The 27,230-nt window shown below is 31.3% G+C and overlaps 1 protein-coding gene across 1 annotated transcript; it reads right to left on the bottom strand.

Annotated features, from left to right (window-relative positions):
* Positions 1 to 4,986: 4,986 nt before the first annotated feature.
* Positions 4,987 to 24,855, bottom strand: LOC134722423 (transcription factor RFX4-like). Its single transcript, XM_063586045.1, has 20 exons — positions 24,822 to 24,855; positions 21,074 to 21,172; positions 20,629 to 20,689; positions 18,442 to 18,565; positions 17,645 to 17,706; positions 16,901 to 16,978; positions 15,640 to 15,673; positions 14,964 to 15,062; positions 14,213 to 14,290; positions 13,717 to 13,880; positions 13,190 to 13,290; positions 12,682 to 12,885; positions 10,355 to 10,449; positions 9,411 to 9,528; positions 8,658 to 8,777; positions 7,855 to 8,001; positions 7,191 to 7,341; positions 6,313 to 6,403; positions 5,917 to 6,065; positions 4,987 to 5,254 (listed from the first exon to the last, which is right to left on the bottom strand). Exons 1-20 carry the CDS (start codon positions 24,853 to 24,855, stop codon positions 4,987 to 4,989), a joined length of 2,277 nt encoding a protein of 758 aa, XP_063442115.1.
* Positions 24,856 to 27,230: the final 2,375 nt, after the last annotated feature.

Here is a 27,230-nt window from a genome sequence, read left to right as displayed (position 1 = left end):
AAACTGCCAGAAATAAAGATACCGTGAATAATTTCTGTCGTTCTGGTATTAGTTTGGGCATTGAGTTAATTTCATTTTTTATGGATGCACATCTGCTATATATAGTGGAAGATATTAGCAGGCAAAATCGAGAGAATTGTGCAAATGATGATACAAGCATGAAAATTACCACAAAGCATCATTATTATACTATTTTATAGAAACAACTGCTGGCCATTAAAAAAAAAAAAAATTCTAGATGGCCACCGCCGTTTTCTATAATAGCTATTTTCCCAGTTTGAAAATACTGATTTTTTTCTGGAACACTTTTCGTTTACCTTCTTATATTGAAAAACAGCTGTCAGGTTTGGAAGCTACCTTCTTTACAGGTGAATAATTCACTAGGCATGAGTATTTGACACATACAGGGTTTGCGCATGCGCGAAAATGTAACAAAATTCATTAAAAAATATTTTAACTATTTACTATAAAATAAGTGATTTGGGATTTTCAATGATATTATGATTTGGTTTGATAACATTTTTCAAGGTTATGAAACACATAATTTAACAATTTTGCGCATGCGCAAACTTTGTATAAGACATAATGAGTAATTTATATGCACTACCAGGGCAAACTGGTATAAATCGTAATTCATCTCATTACTCTAAAAAGCAAGTAAGTGTAAAATCTATGATGCCACTGTTTACAACAAGCCAATTCAGTTGCAATGATCAGGTATTTGATGGATAAGACGGAAAATGTGGTTAAAACAAGAAAAACATCAATAGTAATGGCAGATCAGCCACTTTTGGTAATGGATATTCAGTGGGAATTGCCTGATTTGTACAGAGAAGATAAGTTTATCGTCATGTAAGGTGGATTTCACATTGAAATGACTTGTAATAACATTCTGGGTGATATATTACGTGAAGGTAGATGGACACATGTGTCATGTGTCCTCACTAAAACCGTTATTGCAACACCTAGAACGGCATATTCTTGTATGTATGTTCAAATGTACCTAGGACTAGACACGCGCATCAGATAACTCTATGTGTTTTAGCTTAAAAGGTATATATCGGCTTAAGAAAGCTAAACACAGAAATTATAATCATGTCATGACTCTGTGACGTGCAATGATTTGATAGACTGGCGTAAGAAAATATAGTCATCTCTACCACAGTTCAATCAATTCCTGGCGTTCAATTATAAAATAAGAACTTCTTGTGAATTTGGTTGTATGCTTATTTCATGAGTCAGATTTTGTACAAACAGTCAATATAAAGCATGATACTGTATTCCTTTAGGTCTTGATCGTGTAACATATTCTCGATCACGACCGACCTTCTCCGAGATATGGCTTCCCTTCTCTTAAGTCACTCACAGGTGGCAATTGGTTTTGAAAATGATAGTTTTACAGTACGTAAGACCAGAAAATATTTTTCTTATAACACAATTGATCGGACAAAAACAGAATAATGCAATTGTAAAGGGCGATGTGCTGTCAAAGGTTTAACCGAAGACCTCATTAAGACGTATTGATGGTAGCTAGACCAGAAGTCAGTAGACTATCAGATAAATTTGCAAGATCTAGTGGTTTGATGCATTCTATAGTTATCAGAAGTACCAGGATTATAATTTTATACGCCAGACGCGCGTTTCGTCTACATAAGACTCATCAGTGACGCTCAGATCAAAATAGTTAAAAAGCCAAACAAATACAAAGTTGAAGAGCATTGAGGACCCAAAATTCCAAAAAGTTCAGCCAAATATGGCTAAGGTAATCTACTCCTGGGGTAAGAAAATCCTTAGTTTTTCGAATAATTCAAAGTTTTGTAAACAGAAAATTTATAAAAATGACCATATAATTGATATTCATGTCAACACCGAAGAGCTGACTACTGGGCTGGTGATACCCTCGGGGACGAAACGTCCACCAGCAGTGGCATCGACCCAGTGGTGTAAATAGTTATCAGAAGTACCTGGATTATCATTTTATACGCCAGACGCGCGTTTCGTCTACATAAGACTCATCAGTGACGCTCAGATCAAAATAGTTAAAAAGCCAAACAAATACAAAGTTGAAGAGCATTGAGGACCCAAAATTCCAAAAAGTTGTGCCTAATACGGCTAAGGTAATCTACTCCTGGGGTAAGAAAATCCTTAGTTTTTCGAATAATTCAAAGTTTTGTAAACAGAAAATTTATAAAAATGACCATATAATTGATATTCATGTCAACACCGAAGTGCTGACTACTGGGCTGGTGATACCCTCAGGGACAAAACGATCTATAATAGATGAACGACTTAATGAACACACAAGGGTTTCTTTAAAAAGATCGAAGGTAAATATTTGAAGATCGTTTGAAGCAAATACAAAACGAAGGAGATCCGGTTTCTTATAACCAGATAACTCCTATTATGTCGGTAAAATAAAACTGTAAACTTTTTTGTAAAAAACAAAACTAGAGCTCTTAGATATCTTTTCTAGACTTTTATTTTTTGTCGCAGTGGACAAATTGATTTGGAATATTTCTTAATCCATAAAGACAAACTGCTCCTCCGTTTTTGTCTTCGGATGTCATTTTAAACAGTGGTATTAAATCGGTTCATATGGATAAACTTGAAACATTTTGTAATTTGCAGATTCAAATTCTGACGCATTAATCGTTGATAGAGCAGCAATGGTTATTTCCAGGCCATCTTGTAGGGAATCAATATTGGATGATTTTGCAATTGTGTTATACGGCCTTAGATAAAATCGTGCATCGATAAGTATTCAAGAGTAGATATTGTGTTAGATTTACTAAATGAATCATTGAAAGGCTAGATGTGAGAAGACAAAAGTTGGGTTTTGGAGTAGTTTTCTCTATGAAGATGACAACGAAACGAAATTTTTCAACTGTCTTGCCGACATAAATGCTTCTGTAGAGACTTTTAAGGATACTTTCCAGCTTCCCCTTGTAAGCATGGAGCAGATATACGAATGTTTGTCCATGTTCGGCCTGATTATGAAAATTGTTGTAGGACGGTAATTTAAGGTAGCACCGACACAGATGTAGTAGCATTAAGAATTGCAGCACTCCAAAAATATGGTGGAACAAACTGTGAACAGATTTTGGCAGGAATGAAGACTTTTGATGGCTTCCTGTACGGGATATATAAAATGAGTTTGGTCCTCGTGTAGCTACTCTTCCTTTCATTCATACATTCAGTGCATGTGACACTGAGGGAATAGGTCAGTTTGGATGACATAGGAAGTATTTCAACATGTAAGGGACGTACTTATTTCTTTGCTGAAGTATAAAGTATAAAGACACATACCGGTACAAGGACATAAAAGAAGCATTTGTTCGCATCATGTATGACAGAACAACATCACTATTTGCTGTTAACGAGGCACGATGTAAATTTTTACCCAGGAACAGCGGCATTGTGGTGTAGTTCCGCCTACAAGAGTTGTTTTTCGGAGTGCATCTAAAGAGCAGCGTATCAAGGAGGATAAGTTTGGACTCAACCTGATTTATGTACCAATTCATGAACATGAGGGTTGGATGAAAGAAAAAAATCGAGGACTTCGGCTACCGTTAAAATTGCATCCTCCTGTCGGGAACTTTTGAAATGAGGTGGCGAAAAATCCAGTTGTGTTGGTGCCTGTAAATGCTACCGTTCTGTCCTTCCTTGTACGAGTTTTGTTATTGGCTACTGTCCGATAATTTTAAGATAACGAACCTGTCTTTCTGACAAAACTAGGCATTTATTCTTAGCAAAGAAGGTGATATCACTTGTTAAGTTGATGAAAATTACAAAAAAATACATTTTACAAAAATTTTGCCGCAATTTTGAAACCGGAAATCACTCTTTTTTGTCATTTATGTGTTGTATTTCCGTACTTTAGGAACTGTAATTTACGCTTAATAAAACCTCACATTGGATTGTACCTATAACACAACTTTCAAAGATTTACAAACGGATATGACGCCATTTGCAAAATGATCGGTGGCCATCTTGAAAAAATGGAAATGTTTGATGGCCAGCACCTGATTTCTTTTTATTATCGTTTAGTCCACTGTATACCAAATTTCGTGCTTGTATTTCATGCTTGTGTTATTACTTGTTAAGTTGCTAAAAATATTAAAATATTTTTACGTATTTGCATCTAAATCTAATTTGGAACCGGAAACCACTATTTTTCTTCAGTTATGTGTTGTTTTGTCGTACTAAGCAGCTGTTTTTAACGTTTTATCATATCTTACATTGAAATATACATAGCACATCTTTCAAGGATTAAAAACCCTTGTAAAATTGCTTGAAAGTAAAAAAAAAGAAATTTTTGATTCGTAAGCCGACATTTTGAAACCGGAAGTCACCTTAAGTTTCATTAATGTATTGTCTAGTCGTTATTTATGAACTGTCATTTTCTTTTTATCAAATCTAACAATGGATTTTACATATAACACACCTAACTAAGGATTAACAAATATTGGCTAATTTGTTATGACGCCATTTTCAAAATGTGTGGTGGCCATCTTGAAAAATGAATTTTTTTTTTGGCCAGCTGCGGATTTTTTATAAGTATCATTTAGTTAACCTTTATAACAAATTTCATGCTTGTATCACGATTTGCACAATTATGTCCATAATATCTCCCACTAATATAAATTACGATGCTTTTGTTTGGAAAGCTGAAGTATTTTTACAATATACGTCATCAATGATATGTTGACACTTCCAAGAAAAGTATTCACGTTTAGAACATATTGCAGACATGACTAACCCATATAAAGTATACGTGTACAAGCAGTTATGCTATTTGTATGCTGGCTATTAAAGAATCTAATATATTTTGGTAAATATTTATTGAGAAATTTGATTTAGATTTAAAGACAATATATCATTCAAATAAATATATATTTTCTATAAAATCTAAATACAGTTTGGCAAGAATACTGTTGATTTGGCACATGGCATAACACATATCTCATAATATTATTGGTGTTCAAGTTACACGAATCCGTCGTCCATTTGTGGTTGCAAGGGAAAAGACTCAGTTCGACTTCGCTTATATGGCTTGTCATGTGTCTGTTCAGCTCTCCTTTTCCCGTTGTTATTCATATGATCAACTTTATCAGATATACAAGGGAATGTGATATCTCCTGCTACAGGAATAAATCCACGAGTATTTGTTGAACAGTCATAATAACCATAAGATCCACAATCAAACCCTTGTGGACGAACTGTAGCAAACTGTCCATAAAAGTTCTGGTCTTGTCTACAATGAACGTATGATTGAGAATATTAGTGATTGTATAATGTTGAGGGATGACCGTAAATTCAAGTAATAAGTGTTATCTTTTGATCTAAAATCTAAAGTTTAACTAGGTTATCTTAATAATTTAACATCAGTGGATTGCTATTTTTTGTAGCTTATAATTGTGTTCCGAGCATGTTCGTTACAAATGGTTAGTGGCATTTTAAATTTATGTGATAAAAGACCACTATAAAGTACATATAAATAAACTCATTATAGAGACCAGGATTGAAATTTTATGTTTACGCCAGACGCACTTTTCGTCTACAAAAGATTCATCAGTGAAGCTCAAATAAAAAATTGTACGCAATTTTATGACCTGAATAACATAAAAGAGCAGTATTTATAAATTCAAAATTATAGCGAATTTGTTTTAATGCAAATGTCGATAGTATCAGGTTGACAATAATAAAAACTCGCATTTACAATTACACTAGTGATTTTTTTACGAAATTTTCCAATCGAGTTAATAATACTTCGCGTTTTTTTACACCGGTCACGGATTCCCAAAATACAAGCACACATTTGTTTCTAATTTAAGTATTCTTTATGTAAAGTTATCCTGTCTAGAAAAAAGGGAACATTGGATATAAAGTATACAATTATTGATAACGATGTCTTACTGTCTTGTAATTGCTGTGAATTCTTGTTGGTTTCCAGGGTATACCTGTGTAGGCCAGTCACACATTGGACCAGGAAGTCTGTTCATATCTGAAGTCCCAATATTTGTAGGAAAGGATGATGAACAGGGGTGATATATTGATGTTGGCACCTAAAATAGGAAAACAAAGGTGCAGACTATTTGCGAGTACATTATAAATGGCTCTTTCTCTTCATTGGTGTCGCTAGCAAACTAGTAAACTGTTATTTAGATCAATGTGTATTTTTTACAGCAGAATATTTTTCTTGTTCATTTGTTTATGAATATAAACAAAAACGTAAGGTTTCTAGTTGGACTGAAATTACAATAATTCAGAAAGGTGCTCGATTTATTTCCCTTGAATTGCGTTAATCAATACCTGCTGTGGTCGGCTTCCAACATTAAAACATGAGTTGTCTGGTTGAGATGACGCATGTGGAACAATAGCACAAACTGTTCCTAAATGAGACCTGTAATAATGGAGAGAAAAAACATTATTCAAACGAGTATTTGACAAAATATGTTTATATATTTCGTTCCTGAAGGACATTTCCTATATTGTCTAATGTTTGTTTTGCTCAATATTTCTTTCGATGGATTTGTGGGTTGACGAGTGTTGCTTAGTATGTTCAGAATGTTTCCAACTTGAAATTGACAGAACTACGAAAATAGTTATAGGTAGGAGAGTCACTTAAATGAGATATGAATATTGGTTAAGAAAGACAACCTAACATATATCTTTTTTATTTGAAAATAGATATAAAAAGTTGGAATGAACCACATATATCAGTGTTTTACAAGACTAGTTTTATTAGTTGAGCAAGCACTGCCTACACTTTCAGAGCACCTCCGTGTATGTTTGGTATATTTTGACAGTTGTTTTCTCTTCGGCGTATTGTTTTTACTGCTACCTAGATATCCTTTTCCTTCTTTAGAAAGACTTGAAGAACCAGACCTAGAGCTTACCCAGTTTTTTGTATTGGTTTTTTGCATTGCAATATCTTAAATTCTCTATTTGGTGATAAGTGATTTTTCCTATTAATTCTGTTAAATGTTTCCTCTCATAGTTGATGTGTTTCTCTCGGTTTAGTTTGTAACCCGGATTTGTTTCCTCTCAATCGATTTATGACTTTAGAACAGTGGTATATTTCTGTTGCCTTTATTCATGTGTTTGTTTTGTTTCCAATGGCTTGTGGTTTTAGTTAACCGATTGGTCTCTTCTTCCCTTTTTAATCGCTTATTCTTTGCAATACTTACGGCATTGAAGAAGTCGAATGAAGTTCAGACAAGTTGTATGCGTCGTGAGATGGTCTTGTAGAGGTATCCCCAGCTGAAGATGAAATACCTCTTGATATATTTAGAGTTTTGTCCTGCAATATTGTATCCGTGGTGTAAATTGGGCCTAAACCTAAAAAGATGCCACAGTTAACCATACATGATTTCACCTCGAATTGAGACTGTTCAGAAAATAAAGATACAGTACAGTTAATGGAATCTCATTTCGTTTCATTTCTAAAGACTTCACACAGTTTATTGTTTGATTAATATTTGTTTTTCTGTGTTTCTGATTTTTTTTAAAGTCAGACAACAGTTTATTCTTACATGACAGATGTTGATATTTGATTGAAGTTAAATTCAGACTAGTTAATGCTTTAGTACTAGTACTAGTAAGTGTTTGACTAATTAATATGTTGTTGCAATTTTATCTTTAAAATCATTAATGTTTATGGGTTAATTTACTATGCATGAAGCTTATCGCGAAGACAAATCATTAATACACTTATACAAAACGTTATGTTGTAAACATGACATAAAACATGCAGGTTCGTGAAAACTGTTACATCATCTTAAGTCTTGAATCCAAAATCCAGAAGTTATGTTGCTATATCAGTTTGTATTCCATTTTTAAATCTTAATATACCTATGATATTTCTAGTATTCGTAATGACAGAATTGCGTTCCAATTGATTCTGTTTAGAAGATGCAGTTGGTGAAAACGCTGATCTTGTAGAAGTAAACGAATCTTTTATAACACTTGAATCTGGTAAAACTATGTCTTCCTTACTTGCTTAAAACAACACAACAAAATAATTAAAAAAAAAGACATTCAAAATAATATCACAGCAAAATAATACTAAGAAATAAAACATGAAATTAAGTATCATGCTACATAAAACAGATAGAGAAGAACAGAAAATAATTATTTATGTACAAAGAAATGAAAATAATCGTTGTATTACAATCTTCATCAATCTTAATCAGTTATGTTTATTTAGTAATATTTGTTTGTTTTCTTCGAATTAGTTCTTTTGTAGTAACAGCGAGTTCATGGTTATTGCATTTTTCTCTGTTATCGGGCAATATAAATTCTACCTAATTTAAACCTTCCTCTGTTATATCGTGAATTACCAATTTAATTTCAAGAATCTTATATGGGTAATGATTAATTATGTCGCTCAAAAATATGTAGCTTTTCAAACATGAGCGCCAGAGTTATTAATAAACCACAATTCAGAGATATCTTCTAATCTTTAGAAGATTTGATGATTTCACATTTTGCATTTGACATGCAAAGTGACTAGAAGTTTGTAACACATAAGCGATAATTAAAAAATAAAATATAATATCACAGAAACAAAATAAATGGAAAAGATCCAAAACAAAATGCTCAAAATGTATAAACTTAAAGCACAAAACTGCTACACAAATATTAATTCAACATACCATCCTTTTCATCCCCTTTGACAATTCTTAGGAACTCATTTCCACGTTCCTGACTGTGCAGGCTTTCCACCAAATACAAAACATAGTCATCAAACATCAGATGCATCAAATGAAAGGACCCTACAATAATATTGAAAATATGCCCTATCAATTCTTTACATATTATGAAACGTACAGTAAAATCAAACAAAAATACCGAACTCCAAGGAAATCTCCAAGGCGGAAATTTAAGTCCCTAATCAAATGGTCAAATCAAAATCTCAAACACATTGAACGATAGATTACAAGTGTCATTTATATTCCTGGCTTGGTACAGGGATTTCCAAAATTGAAAATGGTAGATTAAACCTGGTTTTACAGCTAGCTAATCCACTCACTGTATGACAGTCGCATCAAATTCAATTATATTGATAACGATGAGTGTGCAACACAAACATACAAAATAGGTTAAATGTCAATAATAGGGTTACAGCAGTCAAAAGTGTGGTATTTATAATCATCTGACTATTGTTTTGTGTTGATTTATACTGATTTATCGTAAAAATGTATAAAGGTGAAATAGAATTTTCCTAATTGAATGTTTACAACTGATGATGGATTGTCAGTTTTGAGGACTTTTTGTTGGTAATAAGTTCAGCAAAACCACCATCTTACAACGAATATTTAATGTCAATAAACTTCTTGATATTAATGTATCTTTTGTATTTCATAATGAAATGTGAAGATAAGAAACTAGTATTAAAAATATTATACCAAAACTCGGTGAGCTGTGCAGCGTCATATCTCTAATGATTCTCGTCCCAAAGCAAGACCACATAAGCAGGAACTGTCGGGCGATTCTCCGTAAGGTTCCACATTTCTTCATGCTTGGCTGAAATATTATATATTGTCAAATAATTATAATGCATGGCCTTGTTGCTTTTTTAAATAGATAGAAAAAGAAAATCATCTTAAGTTTTTCTGTATCACTAATTTGTATTGTTGTTCATGCTCGTTGTGTCCTCTTAGAGATTTAATTATAGTGTATGTTACATTAGATACTCCATATACACAAACTGCTTCAACACCCTATGCGGCAGAACACTGTAATCAACCCTATAACTGTTTTACGATGACAACCACAAGTTGGTTGACGTCGGATATGATATGTCCGTGTCTCAACTCATTAACAGTCTTTAATGTTCCAAGATATAAGGTAAAAATTATTCGAATTAGCTCTCGCCGCGATATAGCCTTTGTGTGCTAATGCGGCGTAAGGCAACCAACAATCATCAATCCAAGATACAAGACTATTCGTTTGTTGTGAATTTAACTTATTGTGATCATTACCTGTTTATGACATTTTGACTCACATATAAGGTTATGCTTTCATGTGTGGCTGGTTTTTTTTTATACAGTTTGATAATTTATTGCTCTTTAATATGATAATGTACAAACATTTGTTCTTGCACATTTCAAATGAAAGTCATTTCAAACACGTTCCGTGCAATGAAATCAGCAGTTTGTTGCATTACCTAATTAAATTATACTGTCTAAAATATTAATTGAAAAACCATATTGGAAAAGTTGTGCTTTGGTTTTAATGAATTTGAATCATGAAGTATGTACAATCGATAAGTCTGGCACAGTTTGATGCAATATTTTATTATATAAAAATGGGGAACTTAAAGGTGAACGAAGAAAATTGAGAAGTATACCTTGACTACACAACGATCTACCATACTATCTAACCATTCAACGTACGATTCTAGTGGTGCCTGGTCTTCCAGCAGTTTCTCAAATTCCGAACACACTGTAAATAAGATGATGATAAAATCTATACATTTTGTGGACCAACAGGAGTAATCAACTTATCAGATCACAGTGTATTTCTGCATGATTGACGACTTAGTTTTTAATATGGGGTTTCCATAAGGGAGCAGACATAGAAACGCTTCATTTGTATTATTTAAAAAGTATTTGAAAGTGAGAAAAACGACTGTTAACTACATGGTGCATTTTGAACTTGGGCGTTTACCATTGTATGTAAATAGATATGTAAGGATGATACGTTACTGGTTGAAGTTATTAGAATCTAATAATTGTATATTGAATAGTATTTATGAAGATATGTACGAATCTAGTTGTGTCAAACCGAATGATAAACTCAATTGGAGTTGTAAAATAAGAGACATACTAAATAGGTATGGATTTAATGATATATGGTTAGCACAAAGTGTTGGAAAGAGTCAATTGTTTTTGCATGAATTTAAAAAAGAATTGTTGATAATTATATAGCTGAAGCCTTGCCATTTTTTGAAAATACTTCAAAATGTAAGTTATATCAATATATACATGATAGACATACTTTGCAATTTTATTTAAATCGACCATTGAACAGTTTATACCAGTCATATGTAACTAAATATAGAATCAATTCACATTCACTTAATGTAGAAACTGGAAGATACTTTAATATTTCCAGAAATGTGCGTGTTTGTAATATGTGTAATAAGAAAGTAACCGAAGACGAATATCATTTTATATTAGAGTGTGATAAATATGTAAATGTCAGAAGTAAATATATTAAGATATGTTATTATAAAAATCCATCTACCTTCAAATTAGTTTAATTACTATCTGTAAGAAATATTAAAGAATTAAATAATCTGGGTAAATACCTCTATGAGGCAGAGAAAGTTCGTAACACCTGATTTTTTTATGTACCTTTATTACCAATGTGAATTGTATGCCAAACTCCGCTATATATTAATGCTGTATATGTTTATGTAAACTGTATAATTTGTGTATGTATTTAATCCTATGCGCTGTATATTTGCTTACGGAAAGAAGAATTATTATATTGTTATTATATTGTTAATACAGATCAATAAGTGTATGGTGAAGGTAAGCTGTAACTTTTTTGTAACTCTAAGTGTGCTCCGTTCTTAAAGACTAATGACAAATGAAATTTTTGATAAAGATAAATGCATCTAAACATATATGAAATATACAACATGTACTTTGTAAACTGTATTAATGTTGTCGATTAATGCGTCTGAGCTTTTGATTTTGCCATTTGATTATGGACCGTCCGTTTCGAATTCAGAATTTTTAAGATAACTTATTCTCATTAATGACAGTGTTGAATTAACATTTAGTCATATTATTATTATAAACATTTCATTTATCAACGAAAATGTTGTGTTCTGATTACTTTAATCTTATTTATAGTGTTCAGCAAAGTACAGGGAGAATAATGATGTTTCTTACATCTATATACGAATGAAAATTTGAAAATTGCACTATTTAGTCGAGTTTTTTTGGGGGTATTGTTTTAATTAAAGGAATTTAAAAATCTATTGCAAGACACACAATGTTAAATAATGATTACCAATACTTAAAACAACTAATATTTAAAGATGTTACTTTTAAAGACCTTTTGAATTCAAGGGTCCAAAAATAGTCGGATCATTTCTTCTTCTTTTTAATGTTTTAGAGAAAAGAAATCATACTTATTAATTTTTTAAGATTATTTTAGAAATATGTCAAAAATAGGGACTTTTTCACCAAATTAATAACATTTGATTTGAAAATGGAAGATAACCTGTAAAAAAACATAGTTTGCTAAATTAGGAGAAAAAATTATACTGAAACCCTATTGGATGCAAACAAAAAATTGTTAACACTCCGAATTAATCTTTTCTGCAATGCCTGTTTTTTTTTCATTTTACATGTTCAACGAACTTTTTCTTTTTTTAAGTAAGGTGTGTATATTGTTGTTAAAAGTTCCATGCTTCGGTAATATCTGTTAAACCATATTATTGAATGTTTATTATGTACATGTAATATAAGTAGACATAGTTCAGTAATGTATTCCAATTCCATTTCGCATAATATCCATTGTACCTTAAAGGTGTCAAGTTGCTCTTACTACATTACAAAAACTGCCGTTGTGTGACAATGATAGTATTTCTATGAAAAAAGTCGTAAAAGATTCGTAAGCAGCACCAACTGCAATAAAAAGTATTCGTATTACACTCACACTGTACTATTATTTGGTGATCATTTTCACTGTAATTGTCCATTGTATACAATGTTTGTTTTATAATACTGTTTCTATCTACATTAAGCCAATCGTCGAGCATCTGTGACGTAATTTCCGAACTATGGACTACAGTGCGAGATGCTTGGCACAAATGGTTCAATGAAGTTTGTCGTCGTAGAACCTGGGCAAATCTTCTTGCTACTGTAATACATAATATATTACATTTTTCATTATAAAAATTTAGTCAATGTATCTAATAGGATAAAACTGGAATTCTTGATATTCAAATTTTCATAAATGTGCATCGCACATCGCAAGTTGTATATACATGTATCACTGTTGATTTTGTAAGTTAATTTTTCCAACATATATAATAATACATAATCAAGTTTAAATGCTTTCGAAGCCTTTCCATAGAATTGGACATTTATTCATCTAACAAACTGTTCATAATTATAATATAATTTATAAGATTGCAAATGATACTTGGAAGAGTGAAACATACAGTCGAATTTTATTTTCTGCAAGCCACAAGGAAGTGAGTCAAGTGAGATTATCAACCATTCATCTAACTGCTTGGCAAAGCGCCGTATAACTTGTGTTAAACTGTAAACAAATATATTAATAAATATAAAAATAATATGAAGCACTGTTCTAGAAAAGTATGCCATTCTGCTGCGTTCTAAATTTGGTATCTTAATCGTAAGCTCAATTGAAACTAGGAAATAACATGGTACCGACTCCCTTATATATGTCTTATAATTATTAGGCTTAAGTGCAACCGTTGACAAAATTGTTTGCCTTTTTAATACAAATTTCATCTGAGGAAAAAAATCCTAAATGATAGAATAAGACTGTGACCAACAAACCTAAAATTTATTAATATTTTAAAACATCGAAGTATTCACTTTAATTCCTATTCCAACATTAAAAGAGGAAACAATGAACGTTCCATGAATCATGAATCAATTTATATTGTTAATCAGAAAAGATATTGTAAATTGTAAGAATGTAGACAGTTATGTTTATTACCTTTCTGGTAATGGTTGTAAAACTGTTGGCATCAACACATTTGCAATTGCTTTATATAATATAGAGTCACAAACACCAACCAACAGAACTATTGTCTGAGAATCCAAGATGGGTATGATATGCTGTGGCATTCCTTGCCAGAAATGTAAGAGGAAATTTTGCACCTGAAAGCAAAAGAAACATGATTAATTTCTATGAAATGTGGTCTTTGATGGAGAGTTATCTAATTGGCATTTTTTAAAATATTTTTGTGCAATGCAAATGCAATGTCACATAAAGTTTAGTAACATGAAAGATATCAGTTGAGGAGAGTACTGCACACAAAGTACAGAATATCATAAAACAACCGGATCTCCTATAAGAAGCATGAAATGAACAGGTCTATACACATGTGCATTCAAACCTCTGTAATGATCATGGTAATCACGTTTTTTTGTGTGTGTGTCAAGTTTCAAGTAAAAGTAAGCTTTTAAAATAGGAAATAAGTATATTTTACCTCATCAAAATTAGCACGTATGACGGTGTCAAGTATTCTCTGGCAATGAGTTCTGTACATCATCATAAATGTTATCACCTTGAAATCAAAACGTTTGTTAAAAACCATTGATTTATTCTCAAAAAGACCCGTATTTAATTGACGTTAAACAACCATTACGAAGCAATCACAATAAAATTAAAAGTTATCAGCTATTATGACAAAATTATATAATGTCTTTTATGGGCATGTTTCGTAAGGTTCTTTGAAATATATAATATATGTGGCAAAATTTCTCATTATCACCAAGTTACCGTCTCCTCCAGCGATAACAATTATACGTATTTCTTTCTGGTTCCCTATGTATTCGAAATCCGAATTGACTGATGAAACGTTTAAATTTTTGTTTTTGTTTAAAAGACGCCATCCAAACACTAACCAAAAGTTGTACTTTTGTTTGTTAGCGCTATTCCCGAAAAAAATGTAGGGGGGAGTGGAAGGCACAATGTATTAATAATACATATGTGACGGATATCAGAGCAACTTTTCACACTATAATGCACTATCATTCTCAATTACAATAGTCAGCTGGGTGGAGGGTGCTGACAAAAACTGCCTTTCAACCCCCCCCCCCCCCCCCTCCCCCCCCCCCCCCAACCTCCTTTTCATTTTTTTTTTGGAATAGCCCTTAAAAAAAACTTATTCAGGAAATTATTTCAACTTAACCATTACCACTCTTAATAAATTGCATATAAATTAACTCTAAATTTACCTTGTCTTCTTGAATATTTGGTGGAAGTTTGATGTCTTTGATATCAGGAAACTCGGGTAACAATGTTCCTAATTTGGATCTTGGCGAATATGCAACTATCTGAAATATTCGATAAATTATTTACTCGTTTATTGTTTTTCTGAGATTTTCATACTGCTACTTTAGTAACACATAAGTTTAAATGTTAATAAGAGAAGAATAAAGAACAGCAGAAATAAGATATAATCAATCATTTATAGAACAAATCATATGTGTACATATGAAATCAAGTATCTTTGTAATTTTACAATACTTTATCTGAAATGGTCATTTTGATCTGAACAGCTTTTAAAACATTTAACAAAAAAAGTATTAAATCCTTATTACGCTTTCAATTAATTTCCAGACTCATGTAATGTGGTAAATTCAGAAATATTAAGCTATTCGCTTGCAGTCAATTAAGACCTGTTCAGTATATACAAGGACTGTTGAGTGGATGTCTTTTACAGTTTAACGTCACCATTATACCTATTATATTTCAATAGTTACTGAAAGTTTATTTTTCTATATTATTTTTTTATTTAGCCAACTTTTGGGGTACCTGTTGTAGCCTCATCCATGCAATCATCGCTACTTTTATATTGAACTTAGTCTTTTTAGTGAGTCTCTATTGGTATTTATTATTTTTCATTTTTACCTGTTTCGAGTTTTCTTTCTTCCCTTCAGATGAACTAAAATTTAAAAAAATAAACAAATGAAGGGGTAATAAATGTGTATATTGTTTTACTGTTTCATTTCACGATATTTTTTATTTATTTCACTCTTAAACTACTGATACGAAGGATTTTTACTTTCAGTATAATTCAATATTATGTGTCACAAAATAACTTCTGTCATGTTCAAATCACTACAATAAAACAACAATAAAATACAAAGAGTGAGTTAATTACAAAAAATATCATTACAAAAGAGTAGATGTGCAAAAATAATTTTTGAAATAAACTTGTTAATTTTAGTTCATTTATATGATTCGGAGATTGACGTCAATTTTCACTGAAGTAGTACACATTTTGTTTCGGGCCAGCAGAATTCCGTTTCTGGTAGAGATATTTTCTCACTGTTGAAATTCCGTTGGTGGACTGCGGCTGTTTTCAGTCCATTGGCCTGGTTGTAGTCTTTTTCACACATTCCTCATTTCCATTCCCAATTTTATGATCAGAATTAAGATTTCTAGTTATTATAGAATGGTCTCACACAGATAGTTCAGATTTATAGTAACACTAACAAAATTGATTGAGACATTTCCTAAAATACACATTTATTTATTTATTTACAAGGTGAATGTGTTTTCTATTTGTCATAATACATATTTATCGCATTTTTGAGCATTTTTCCTTTGATCTTTTTTAGTGATCATTTTTCATAATTTAATTTTGGATGTAACGCGTCTTCTGATTGGCTGACGTTATTTTGTTATCAGCCTATAGACATAATTTAGTCATGTGACCGTAACGTCATCAACGGTTTTTCATGTTTTTCAACGGGTTAAAATGGAATTTAGAATTAAATAATAAGAAATGACTGTCATATTTTTTCTGTCTTTTCGAAATAACATAAAAAATGTGGTGCACACTGTTAAATAACCCGCTACGCGCGTTATACAGTGTGCAACATATTTTTTTCTGTTATCTCTTCATAGACAGAAAAAATATTACAGTCATTCCTTAAATATCATGCTACTCGCTTGAGATGGAAAATTATCGTTAGAAATTAAGTAGGCATGTGGCGACTGCTAACGAAATTGACATGAAATAGACAACGTCGTCATAGGTAAAATAGCGATAAACAGATTATCATTGGTGATCTCAACTCGATTGACTTTCTCGCTTTCGCCGTCCCGGCTCAAGCGAGAAAATCAAACTCGTTGAGATGATCAACGGTAATCTATAATTACTTACTTTTGTACACCTTTGGCAGAATATATAACATCATAATACTTCGAGGATTCACAAACACCTATTCCATAGTAGTGATACCTTTAATATAAAAAAAGTTATATAAACTTCTGGTTTATTTTTCATGATATACAGTTAGAAAAAAAATCAACGGTGTACGTCACTACTGGAATATTAGAAACATTTCATTTCATTATAATTAAATAACATGATTGTTTCATTATAATACGTTATTTTGATTTCGGTTAACAGCATCTCGCCTCAATCTAAAATAAACCTTCATTTCATAATGAAATATAACATCCATGATGACACGAACTCGTAACAAAAAAAAGTGCACAGGTAAATTGAAGAAAAATTTGGTCAAGATAGTGTTTTCATTATCATAGCAAAAGAAAAGTATGAATACGTCTGGAATACTTCTTTTGGTAATTTTATAGGGTAGTAAAAGGCTTGACCGTGTGCACATTTGTTTTAATTAGCGCGAAATAAACTTTGGTCAACGCTTTTACGCTCCAATAAATTTACAAAAAGATGCATTCCATTCTTATATAGTTTTATCAACTACATGTATTTTTATTTGACTGTAGACTTCCTACCGTCATGTTAAATGGCAAAGGCTATCGTGTTAAATCACAAGCATTTTAAATATATCTTCGACAGTTGAAAACTTGTTGTTTCGTTTGTAACCTGTCGTTGTACAGAATTAGGTGTGTCATATACAAATGATCATGTGTACTGACTTACTTTGATTGTCCCCTGGTTCCTAGTCTTCGAGTAGTAATTTGTGGAAACTGTTGTCGAATGATCTAAAGAGAAACAAAAGAATGTTCCAGTAAAGAACATGCATTAGGATTTTAATCTGACGACTCATATGAATTTATGAAATAATATCAACAAAATATATTACAAGCATTCAATTTTATACACAATGAAAATTTTGATTCCATATAAAAACAAAATTACCGCAAGCTTTATCATTTTAAGGTTAATACTCTTATATAACTACAAGAAAAAGTATTATAAATAAAGCATAAAACGGGTTTGGTGATCCTTATTTGCATTTTCCTTTTTGAAAAGCATTTCATAAGTACTATCGATATTTCCAAATCTGTTGTCAAAAGTTTATCAAATAGTGTTTTTTTTCAGGAATGCAATTACGTTCTGTTCATGAATGTATAATCCTTGAAAACAAGCACAATAACCTAAAACGCTTTTCATTTCACTATGTTCTTGACATCATGTGTCATTTCTTACTTATTTTTTCCATGAAACCTCGTGGTAGATTTATTTTTTCAAAAACCGAAGTTAGCTTAAAAGTTCACAGAAACCAACTTTAGTAGACCGGGTCGTTTACATGCGTTACCTTTTACTGTCCTTTATTTTTAAATTCCTTTAGTGTCAAACACTTAAAAGATATTAAGATTTAAACTGTGTACGCTAGACGCGCCTTTCGTCTACAAGACACTTCAATGACGATCAAATAAAAAAATAAAAAGCCAAAACAGTACGAAGATGGAAAGCACTGAACAAAATGTACATACTTTGCCAAAGCTAGCAGCATTTACTGGTTGTGTATCATTTGCCTCACAATAATCCAGATAGTGATAATACAACGTACTTCGTGGTATACAAACTCCTTCGGCTATCTCGTAGTTTTCTTCTAACCTAAAATGTTAACAGTTCGAAACTATAAATCGTATTCATTATTGTCTATGTATATTTCTTCGATTTTCTTTTTTTCACAATTATTAAACACATTAATATATGCTGTGTTACTTCATTTAGTCCCAAAATAGTAGAATATCACTTAAACGTACACCGCTATGTAAATTAATATTTCATAGTAGACATTTAAAGAGAAATAATAGTAAGCAGACATACACCAAAAAAGACGAACTAAATAGTTGCAGACAAAATAACTGGAACTAATAAAACAGCGTTTATTTACGGATGCCTTCTTTAAATACATGAAATTTGTTAAATATTGAAAACAACACGTTATTAATTTCTTGCGACCGAAGCGCTTTTCTGGATTTACCTTCATCAGGAACGCTCAAAGCCAAACATTTGAAATCCGAAGATGTATAAGTACCGAAACCGTTGAAGAGCTGTATGTCAAAAATACCTAAAATAAATAGCCAAATTCATCTAAAGCCAACTTTGCCTGACGGAGTTAAAACCTTAATAATTAGTTTCAAAACCTTAAAAATTAGTTTCTTAATAATTTATAAATTTATAAACGGACAAATTTAAGTAAAGTTTGTTAAATCAAGTCAGTACCGAAATACTAACTACTGAGCTGATGATACCCTCGGGGACTGATAGTCCACCAGCAGAGGTATCGACCCAGTGATGTAAAATATTGAAAACAACACGTTATTAATTTCTTGCGTCCGAAGCGCTTTTCTTGTTAATCTGTTGGAAAGTTGGATCTTTTGTCAATTAGCCTTATCTCATTGCTTAAATATTTAACATGATGCTAAACATCACTCATTTAGTAGAGAGAAAAAAAAACACAATTATAAATAAAAGTGAAACAAAATACATAGATACACCATGAAAGATGAATAAAGAGCACACTAAAATACATCAAAGGTTAGACTTGAATGTAAGAATATAGCCATCCAGTAGCAACATAAATGATAGATAGGGTAGTACGGTTGGCTAAGTCACGTTTGGTCGGAATGGTGTCGTTCAACCGATACTTCACGTAAGGGAGAGTGCAATGCTTTCTTTTGTGTTAAAACAAGTTATGAGCACAACTCTGTAGGTGGCCTGTTGCAAGGCAAGATGTCTGTCTCTATCCAGCATACCATAATTTTTTAATGGTAGTCGATATGCCACTTTTCACCTCGGTCAAACACATATATTTGATTTATTCTTAATTTTTTCTCGTCCTTAATATGCACATGTTTGCGACTGGACGTTAAGAAACCTACAAGCAAGTAATTTGCATATCTCACGAATTGGAATCGGTAATATTAACTGTAAACAAAATTTTAATTTTTTTAAAGACTTTTCTACCTCAGAAATAGATTCCCTAAGCTGTATTTGGCAAACCTTTTTGGTTTTTTGGTCCTCAATGCTTTTCAACTTCGTCCTTTATTTGAACTCTTTAACTTTTTGGGTTTCGAGCGTCACTGATTACTAGAATTTGTAGACGAAACACGCATCTGGCGTAATTACAAAATTTAATCCTATTATCTATGATGAGATATATATTTTGTATTATAGATACAAAAACCCGAATTAATATTAAAAGAAATGCATTTTAGATATTTCTGGTAACCGACAATTATCTAAGGTAATAGAAAATTTCTAAGTATATATAAAATAAATTATTTGTTTTCCAGGCATATGTGAGATACTTATACAAGCAACTCCTCCGAAAACATCTTACTTTATTCCAATTTGACTGATAATTGCAGTATAGTATAACAGAAAAGTGGTTGAACAAAAATCGAAAGAGCCCACAAGGAAACAAAGTTATAATAATAAATTGAACTAACTTGTGAAATATTACTAAAAGTTTTAAATTACTTAAAAAGAGACAACAAAGACAGCAACATTACCGCAAAGTTAGTATCTTACATTTTGTATGTTTTGCTTTAAAAGATATAATTACTTGTAAAACTATAATAATAGTTTTATTACTTATAAAGTAAAGTATAGAGTTCTGACGAAAAAAAATGAAAATGACTTCCATTAAACGGTCCAATATTACTTACCACTTTAGTGTCAGAGGTGTAGAATGAGGTTTGGATGCCGATCGTAGTTTAGTATAAGTTGCTGAAATATTTGGGAAAAAAATATGTTAAGGAGGAGCTTAATTATATTTGTTTTGTTCCAACATTTGAATAATAATTGCGTTTGAATAAATAAGTAGACCTCATATTTCATTATACTTATAACATATAAAGTGTTCTTTCGAAATATTATGAAATCTGTAACTGTTCGTGTCTTCGTTAGTTTGATCCTTAGCTTATAAATCAAAATATCAAACAAAAAATCCTTCCATAAGTTCCATAAGTCAAGGTCTATAGCTGTGTTCAAATTGAAAAAAAATAAGAAAATGCGTGTCATTATTCTTCATGAAAAGCGCAGTTCTATACACATTTACTAGGTAAACGAAGTATTTTTTTGTCACACCAAATAAAAAATAAAAGCACTGACCTGATTTTGATTCATCATCGTCTTCACAGAATCTTGTTCCGATATTCTCACTTAAATCCGACCGCTTGCGTCCTCCGTCTATACATCTATCGAACCAATCTATAATAATATATCAATATATAATATAGCATTAACTGTCAAATTTAAAAAATCGACAAAAAAGTTTGCATTGAAATATGCGGGGAATATTCCATAACATTTTTAATTAATTATTTGGTTATAAAAATAGTGTTATTTTGTAACACTCCTGACAGAGGTTAATACAGAAAAATGTTACTTTTCACATTTATGATGTTTTGTTTAAGTATTTCGTTGACTGTCTTGTGTTTAGTAGACTGTTTTAAAGAAGTTTCGTTTTTTTTTGTAATGTGATTTGTTTTTTCTTTCTCGCTTAGACTAAAAAGCTTATAAAAATTATTCTTTTGCCATGTCAGGTCGCATCTTATTTCGGTTCCTACCCAAAAGTACAAGTCTTAATTTCTATTTAGCCCTGGGGAGCAGTTATAATAATAATGTCATGAATATATTTGTCTTATTTGCCAATTGACGTATCTGTTAAAATAATCATTCCAATGCTAAAGGGTGCTTCTGACAATAGGTGGACTAGTGGGGAAAAAAAAAATTTATGACCACTTATTTTACCTTGTTCAGTGGTAAAGAAAATGGAAACATGCAGTTTTTACTTGTAATGTCGATCAATGAATTCGAGAATGACTACACATTTATTGTTTTACAACTACAAAGATACATCAACCAAAATGAAGACATAGGAAATGCGTACTTCTGTAAATTTACAGTGTAACCCCATGTATTTATCGTTTTGACCAGATTGAATTACGAACATAATTTGAAACTTTAATTTGCTATGTGTGAAAAAATACCAGTATTTGTTTTTTCTGATTAGCTTCTTTTTGTTTTAAATATTCTCGTTACAATCAAATGACTTATTGTTGTGAAGTGGTTTTTTTTATCATTTGATGCTGTTGTTTGATATTTCGCCTCTCGTATTGAAAATAATAATAAGTTTATCAGTTCTTACTTTTAGGCCAACAAACGTACTATTTTATCCGAAGTTTTATCCGAATATATCGAACATTGATTGAATGTAGAATATACACAAGCTACATGTATTTCTATTTCATCATATTTTATTTTTTTCACAGCAATACTTCATTAAGTCCCCAAAATTCAGGGAGTTTCCCGGGTCGACAATCTCTATTGAGATTACATTCAAAGGAGTATTTATGTTCAGTTGCCAGTTATTCTTGGTTTAAATATCCACAAGATTGACAATGAGACAACTATCCATAAGAGGCAAATAATACAGAAATGAACAACCACAGGTCACTGTTAGCCTTCAACTATGTGAAATGCCTATACCACTAGGCTATAGCTATATACCGTGTATCTTTAATTATTTTTTGGGTTATGAATTTCCAAATTTACATGGATGTGAGAATTTGCAGAAAATCATATATAAAAGTATGGTAGAAGTCAGTGCACTCCATGTGGTGCTCCCTGTAGTATAGAGGTGGTAAATTGACAAAACTGGATTTCGAAAAGGGAAATTTGGGTATCTGAAAGTATTCAATATTACTTACTTGGTTTCGCATACTACACAATAATTTCTCGTAGACAAAGTAAATATGAAAATTCAGTTTGGACTCCAACAAAATACACATAAGGCAGGTTCATTATTTTAAATAACTTGTAATAAATGTCTGTTTTATCCTTCCAAATGGTGTATCTTTTTTATGTATCAATTTTCTTAATGGAATACTCGTATTCAATACATTTTTTTTAATTTATTGCGTGAAGGGTTAATTCACAAAAAGAATAGTAACAGTATATATAAGGGGTATTGAGTCAGTCTGAATTCAGAAGGTCTCCAAATGAATGGAAAAGTTATTTTAATTTGTTTTAATTTATGTGAGCAAGAATAAAGTACATATTTTCCATTTGATTTTATTTAATCTTCGAAAAAGGGAAAAGGTATAATGAATGACACATGAACACATGAAAAAGAAGCTATTCATTGTCAGTAATCGTTCGAATGTTATTACACTTTTATGTCTATTATTAAAGTTTAATTTATTCAATTGAATTGTATCCTAAACTTAACAATATAACCGATAGTATAATCTACGCACGGTGTTCGGCAGTTTCCCAGGATTAAAGATACAATACTTAAAATCATATTAGTGCACATAAACGTCCCAAATCACTTTACAATGACGGCACTCAAGACGAAGCCTCACAATATAATACTTGTCAAAATATAAACATTTTCATGGCAAATTTACTTTGTATTGAATGTATCATAGGAAGTAATCGAGATCACCCAGACAACTGGTTGGAAACAGACAAATATTTCACCATATAAAACATTTCATGTTCTCCAGGTCAAACAACAAAAACATTCATCTTTGTGATTTGATTGTTCGTAAGAGAATTGTTTTAGTTTGTGAAAATATATGTTTTTTCTAGTCCAATTTTAAAACTTTATTTGAAATGATATATTTTGAACATACCAATATGTGAAAAGATTATATATATTTATTTTATATAAGTGTTGCTCGTTCCAAAATATATATGTAGTTTTCATAATTTATGAATTTTCGTATAACAATAAACACATAATCAAAGATGTAGCTTTAAAAATAAAAATACAACCCATCTAAATGTAAAAATCTATGTAGAAGAAAGCTGCGTATTCTAATTTTTTCAAAATTTTTTCATAATCTTGACTAAAAAAATAACAGATCTAGTGTAGAGAGTGCAATAAGTATAACTACATTGTAAAAAAGACAATTAAGTATCACATATAATAGTTAAATAGGTAAAATAAAAAGACTTAGTAAGCTAATGCTAAAATGTTTTAACAGTCTACTCAAAACCTGCAGAGATAGAGATTATCATTTATATATTAAATTATAAAATTAAAATTAAAATTAGGAGCAAGGGTAGTATGATTTGTCAAGAAAACGAGAAATGTTTCTACCATGCAGTCAACAGTGATTTAAAAAAAAGAAACAATTTTAATTTAAATACAGTTTCGTTTTTAAAAACAAATGTTAAAATTATATGGGATGAAAATTTATCTATATATAATAAATTTCGTACTTTATATAGAAGACATCAATACAAGTATTATCATTGTGTGTGCACCGAGTACACTTGGTATCTTTTCTCGTCTGGCTATCCTTTTTACCAAGTGATGAGAGACTTATAATATTCATAACCTCAATGTGATAAAAGTTAAATTACACCAATTCTATGTTGTCATGTAATTGGACGAGATGCTTTAAACTCAAATTTGAAAGTGTTATATATCTTAGAAGTGTTTTACATATTTTAGGTCATCACATATATAGTCAGTAAAAAATCATAAACAAAAATCAAATTAAATGTAGATAAATAAAATGTAAATCTTTCAACAAAATAGTTCACAATTCAAAATCTAAAATAAAGATATTATCAATTAACAAATTCATAGAAACCACAAAACTAGTATGTATTGAATTATATTAAACTCATCGTAATACTTAAAAGTAAAATTTCACAAGTGTTGAATTTTGCTTAGTAGATAATTGAAAAGGAAGCTCGCAAAACACCAGCCTAGTAACTTAAATTGAATTAACCCTGCTCGGAAACGGAAGAACAATTTCTCTCCCAGGAGTAAGCCTTTACAGTTATCTAGAACAGTTACTAGGAGATGTTAGATATGTGATTGTTAAAGTCAACGTACCTGTGGTGTCGCTGGAAGGAGCGAAATCATCCATAGCCTTCTATAGACCTGATCCAAAAGTGAAATTTACAACTTTTAATTGAATTTATTCTATATTTGACTAAGAATGGCAATGTAAAAAGATCAAAGTCAAGTATTACTAATATTTTCCTATATTTAGCATCACATGGGAGTGGATAATGTTTTATTGGTTTTGAAATTGAAGTGATTTGATTGGATGTTGACAGCAGTATTAATATTCATGATTTGAGACAGAACAAATTGCTTTTTTTCTATCAATTTACCATAAAACTATATGTGATCAGACTTGTGGCGTTTCAATTGACATGTTATAATAGTTTGTAAATTTATTAACACTTGTTATTTTATTAATTTTTCAATATTACCGAATAAAAACATTAAATTATATCATAGGATAGGATAGCCAGAAAAATCACAATTTAGAATTAATTATTACAAATTTTCATTCACAAAATAATTAAAAATATGTATATTTTATTAGACTTTATGAGACCGTACATTGTCAGAGATGTTAGCTGACTGGTGACCCGTATAAAACCATCAATACGGGCAAACCAATAACAGAACAATGGGCACCAACATCAATCGACTATTCATCACCGGATTAGCAGAAAATCGCTTTTAAATTTCTACATGCCTATTCAAAGCGAAAATATTTCGGCATGTGAATAAGATAGAATATGTGGTAAATTGCTCTTTTCAATTCCTCCTTGACAAAAACTAATTAGCTTTAGATGTCAATTTTCTATTTGAACCTTAAATAGGAAACTAATTCTACTTTTAAAAGTGGAAGTGAGTTATACAAAACTAACGCATCGTAGTATAACGATACTTCAAAGGGAGATTAATAAATTATTTAATTTTATTATGTTTTATCTACTAAAAATAAAAATCATATTATATAAAAATTATAATTTAATACTGGTATTTCATCGATTTGATTTTTATCATTAAATTATTACACACTTCCAAATGGTAAGTCGGGACAAGGAGGTTATCGGTTATCTAAAAAAAAAAAACTCCTTTGTCGGAATAAAGAAGTTTTAACAATGATGTATATGGAATATTGAAATGAACTGAAACTCTGTGAGCAGGGCCTATCAAATCATGAAATAACTCTTCATTATATTTATTAGCAAAACAATACTAGCATAAACAAAAACCATTGTTCATAACTATGGTGTATTTTTGAAACCTGAACCCTCTGTTACACAGTATAAGAACAAAGGGTACGGATTTGAGAAAGGGTGGGTGTGTATCTGTACGCTGGGTCCGTATTTTCCGGAACTGTTTTGCCTTATCCATCATTGTTATGATTATTACATATATCAGCCTCTTTTAGTGTTTGAATCCAAAGTAAAAGAAAGTAATTTGAAAGATCTGCGTGTGATTTATATTTTATACTTGTCTTTATTCCCCCAAACCTAAGTCAAGTTTAGTACAATAGGTGATGTCTTCTTTTGGCTATACCGGATTTGTTCACAACCTAAACAATCAGCAGTTTTGTTTAGCACTCAACAAGTCCACGAACAAAAATGAAAGTGATAATAAAGTAAATTTAATTCTTACTTCAGAATTAGTTTAGACAAGCAATTTTAAACCCAACAACACCACAAATACAGTGTCCTTGGTCGTTTTGAGCGGTGTCCGTAGTTATAAAAGTTAAGCAGACGCGATATAACAACTGGCATATATGTGCCGAAAAAGCAGACACAAGGTAACTTAATTTATCTAGTAGGTTTATTGTGTGACATTGCAATGCTTACAACGAAACATCTAGACATGATTACATCCATAGACATATATATACTATAAAAAAGAAGATGTGGTATGATTGCCAATGAGACAACTATCCACAAAAGACAAAAAATGACACAAACATTAACAACTTTAGGTCATCGTACGGCCTTCGGCAATGAGCAAAGCCCATACCGCATAGTCAGCTATAAAAGGCCCCGATAAGACAATGTAAAACAGTTCAAACGAGAAAACTAACGGCCTTAGTTATGTAAAAACATGAACGAAAAACAAATATGTAACACATAAACAAACAACAACCACTGAATTACAGGCTCCTGACTTGGGACAGGCACATACATAAATAATGTGGCGGGGTTAAACATGTTAGCGGGATCCCAACACTTCCCCTAACCTGGGACAGTGGTATAACAGTACAACATAAGAACGAACTATAAAAATCAGTTGAAAAAGGCTTAACTCATCAGATAGACACAAAAAAATACAAGTGGATGTGGCCGGGTACTCATACATCCCGACACAAAAAGACACAATTAACAGATCTGAGAGTACTCGCAGTTATCTGACAGCTAGTTACGTTAGCTTGTGTCCTAGCTGGCACTTTGAACAGATTTAATGACTTACATATAT

The sequence above is a fragment of the Mytilus trossulus genome, chromosome 6 (assembly GCF_036588685.1).
Source record: "Mytilus trossulus isolate FHL-02 chromosome 6, PNRI_Mtr1.1.1.hap1, whole genome shotgun sequence".
Taxonomy (NCBI): domain Eukaryota; kingdom Metazoa; phylum Mollusca; class Bivalvia; order Mytilida; family Mytilidae; genus Mytilus; species Mytilus trossulus.
Note: the sequence above shows the minus strand (reverse complement) of the source record. Positions and strands in the feature narration are given on the sequence as shown.

Coding starts and splice junctions, on each gene's coding strand:
- LOC134722423 (XM_063586045.1), bottom strand. CDS start 24,855: ATGGATGATTTCGCTCCTTCCAGCGACACCACAG. Junction 13,291..13,716: donor TTACAACCATTACCAGAAAG/GTAATAAACATA, acceptor ATTTGTTTACAG/TTTAACACAAGTTATACGGC. Junction 6,066..6,312: donor TTGGAAGCCGACCACAGCAG/GTATTGATTAAC, acceptor TTCCTATTTTAG/GTGCCAACATCAATATATCA.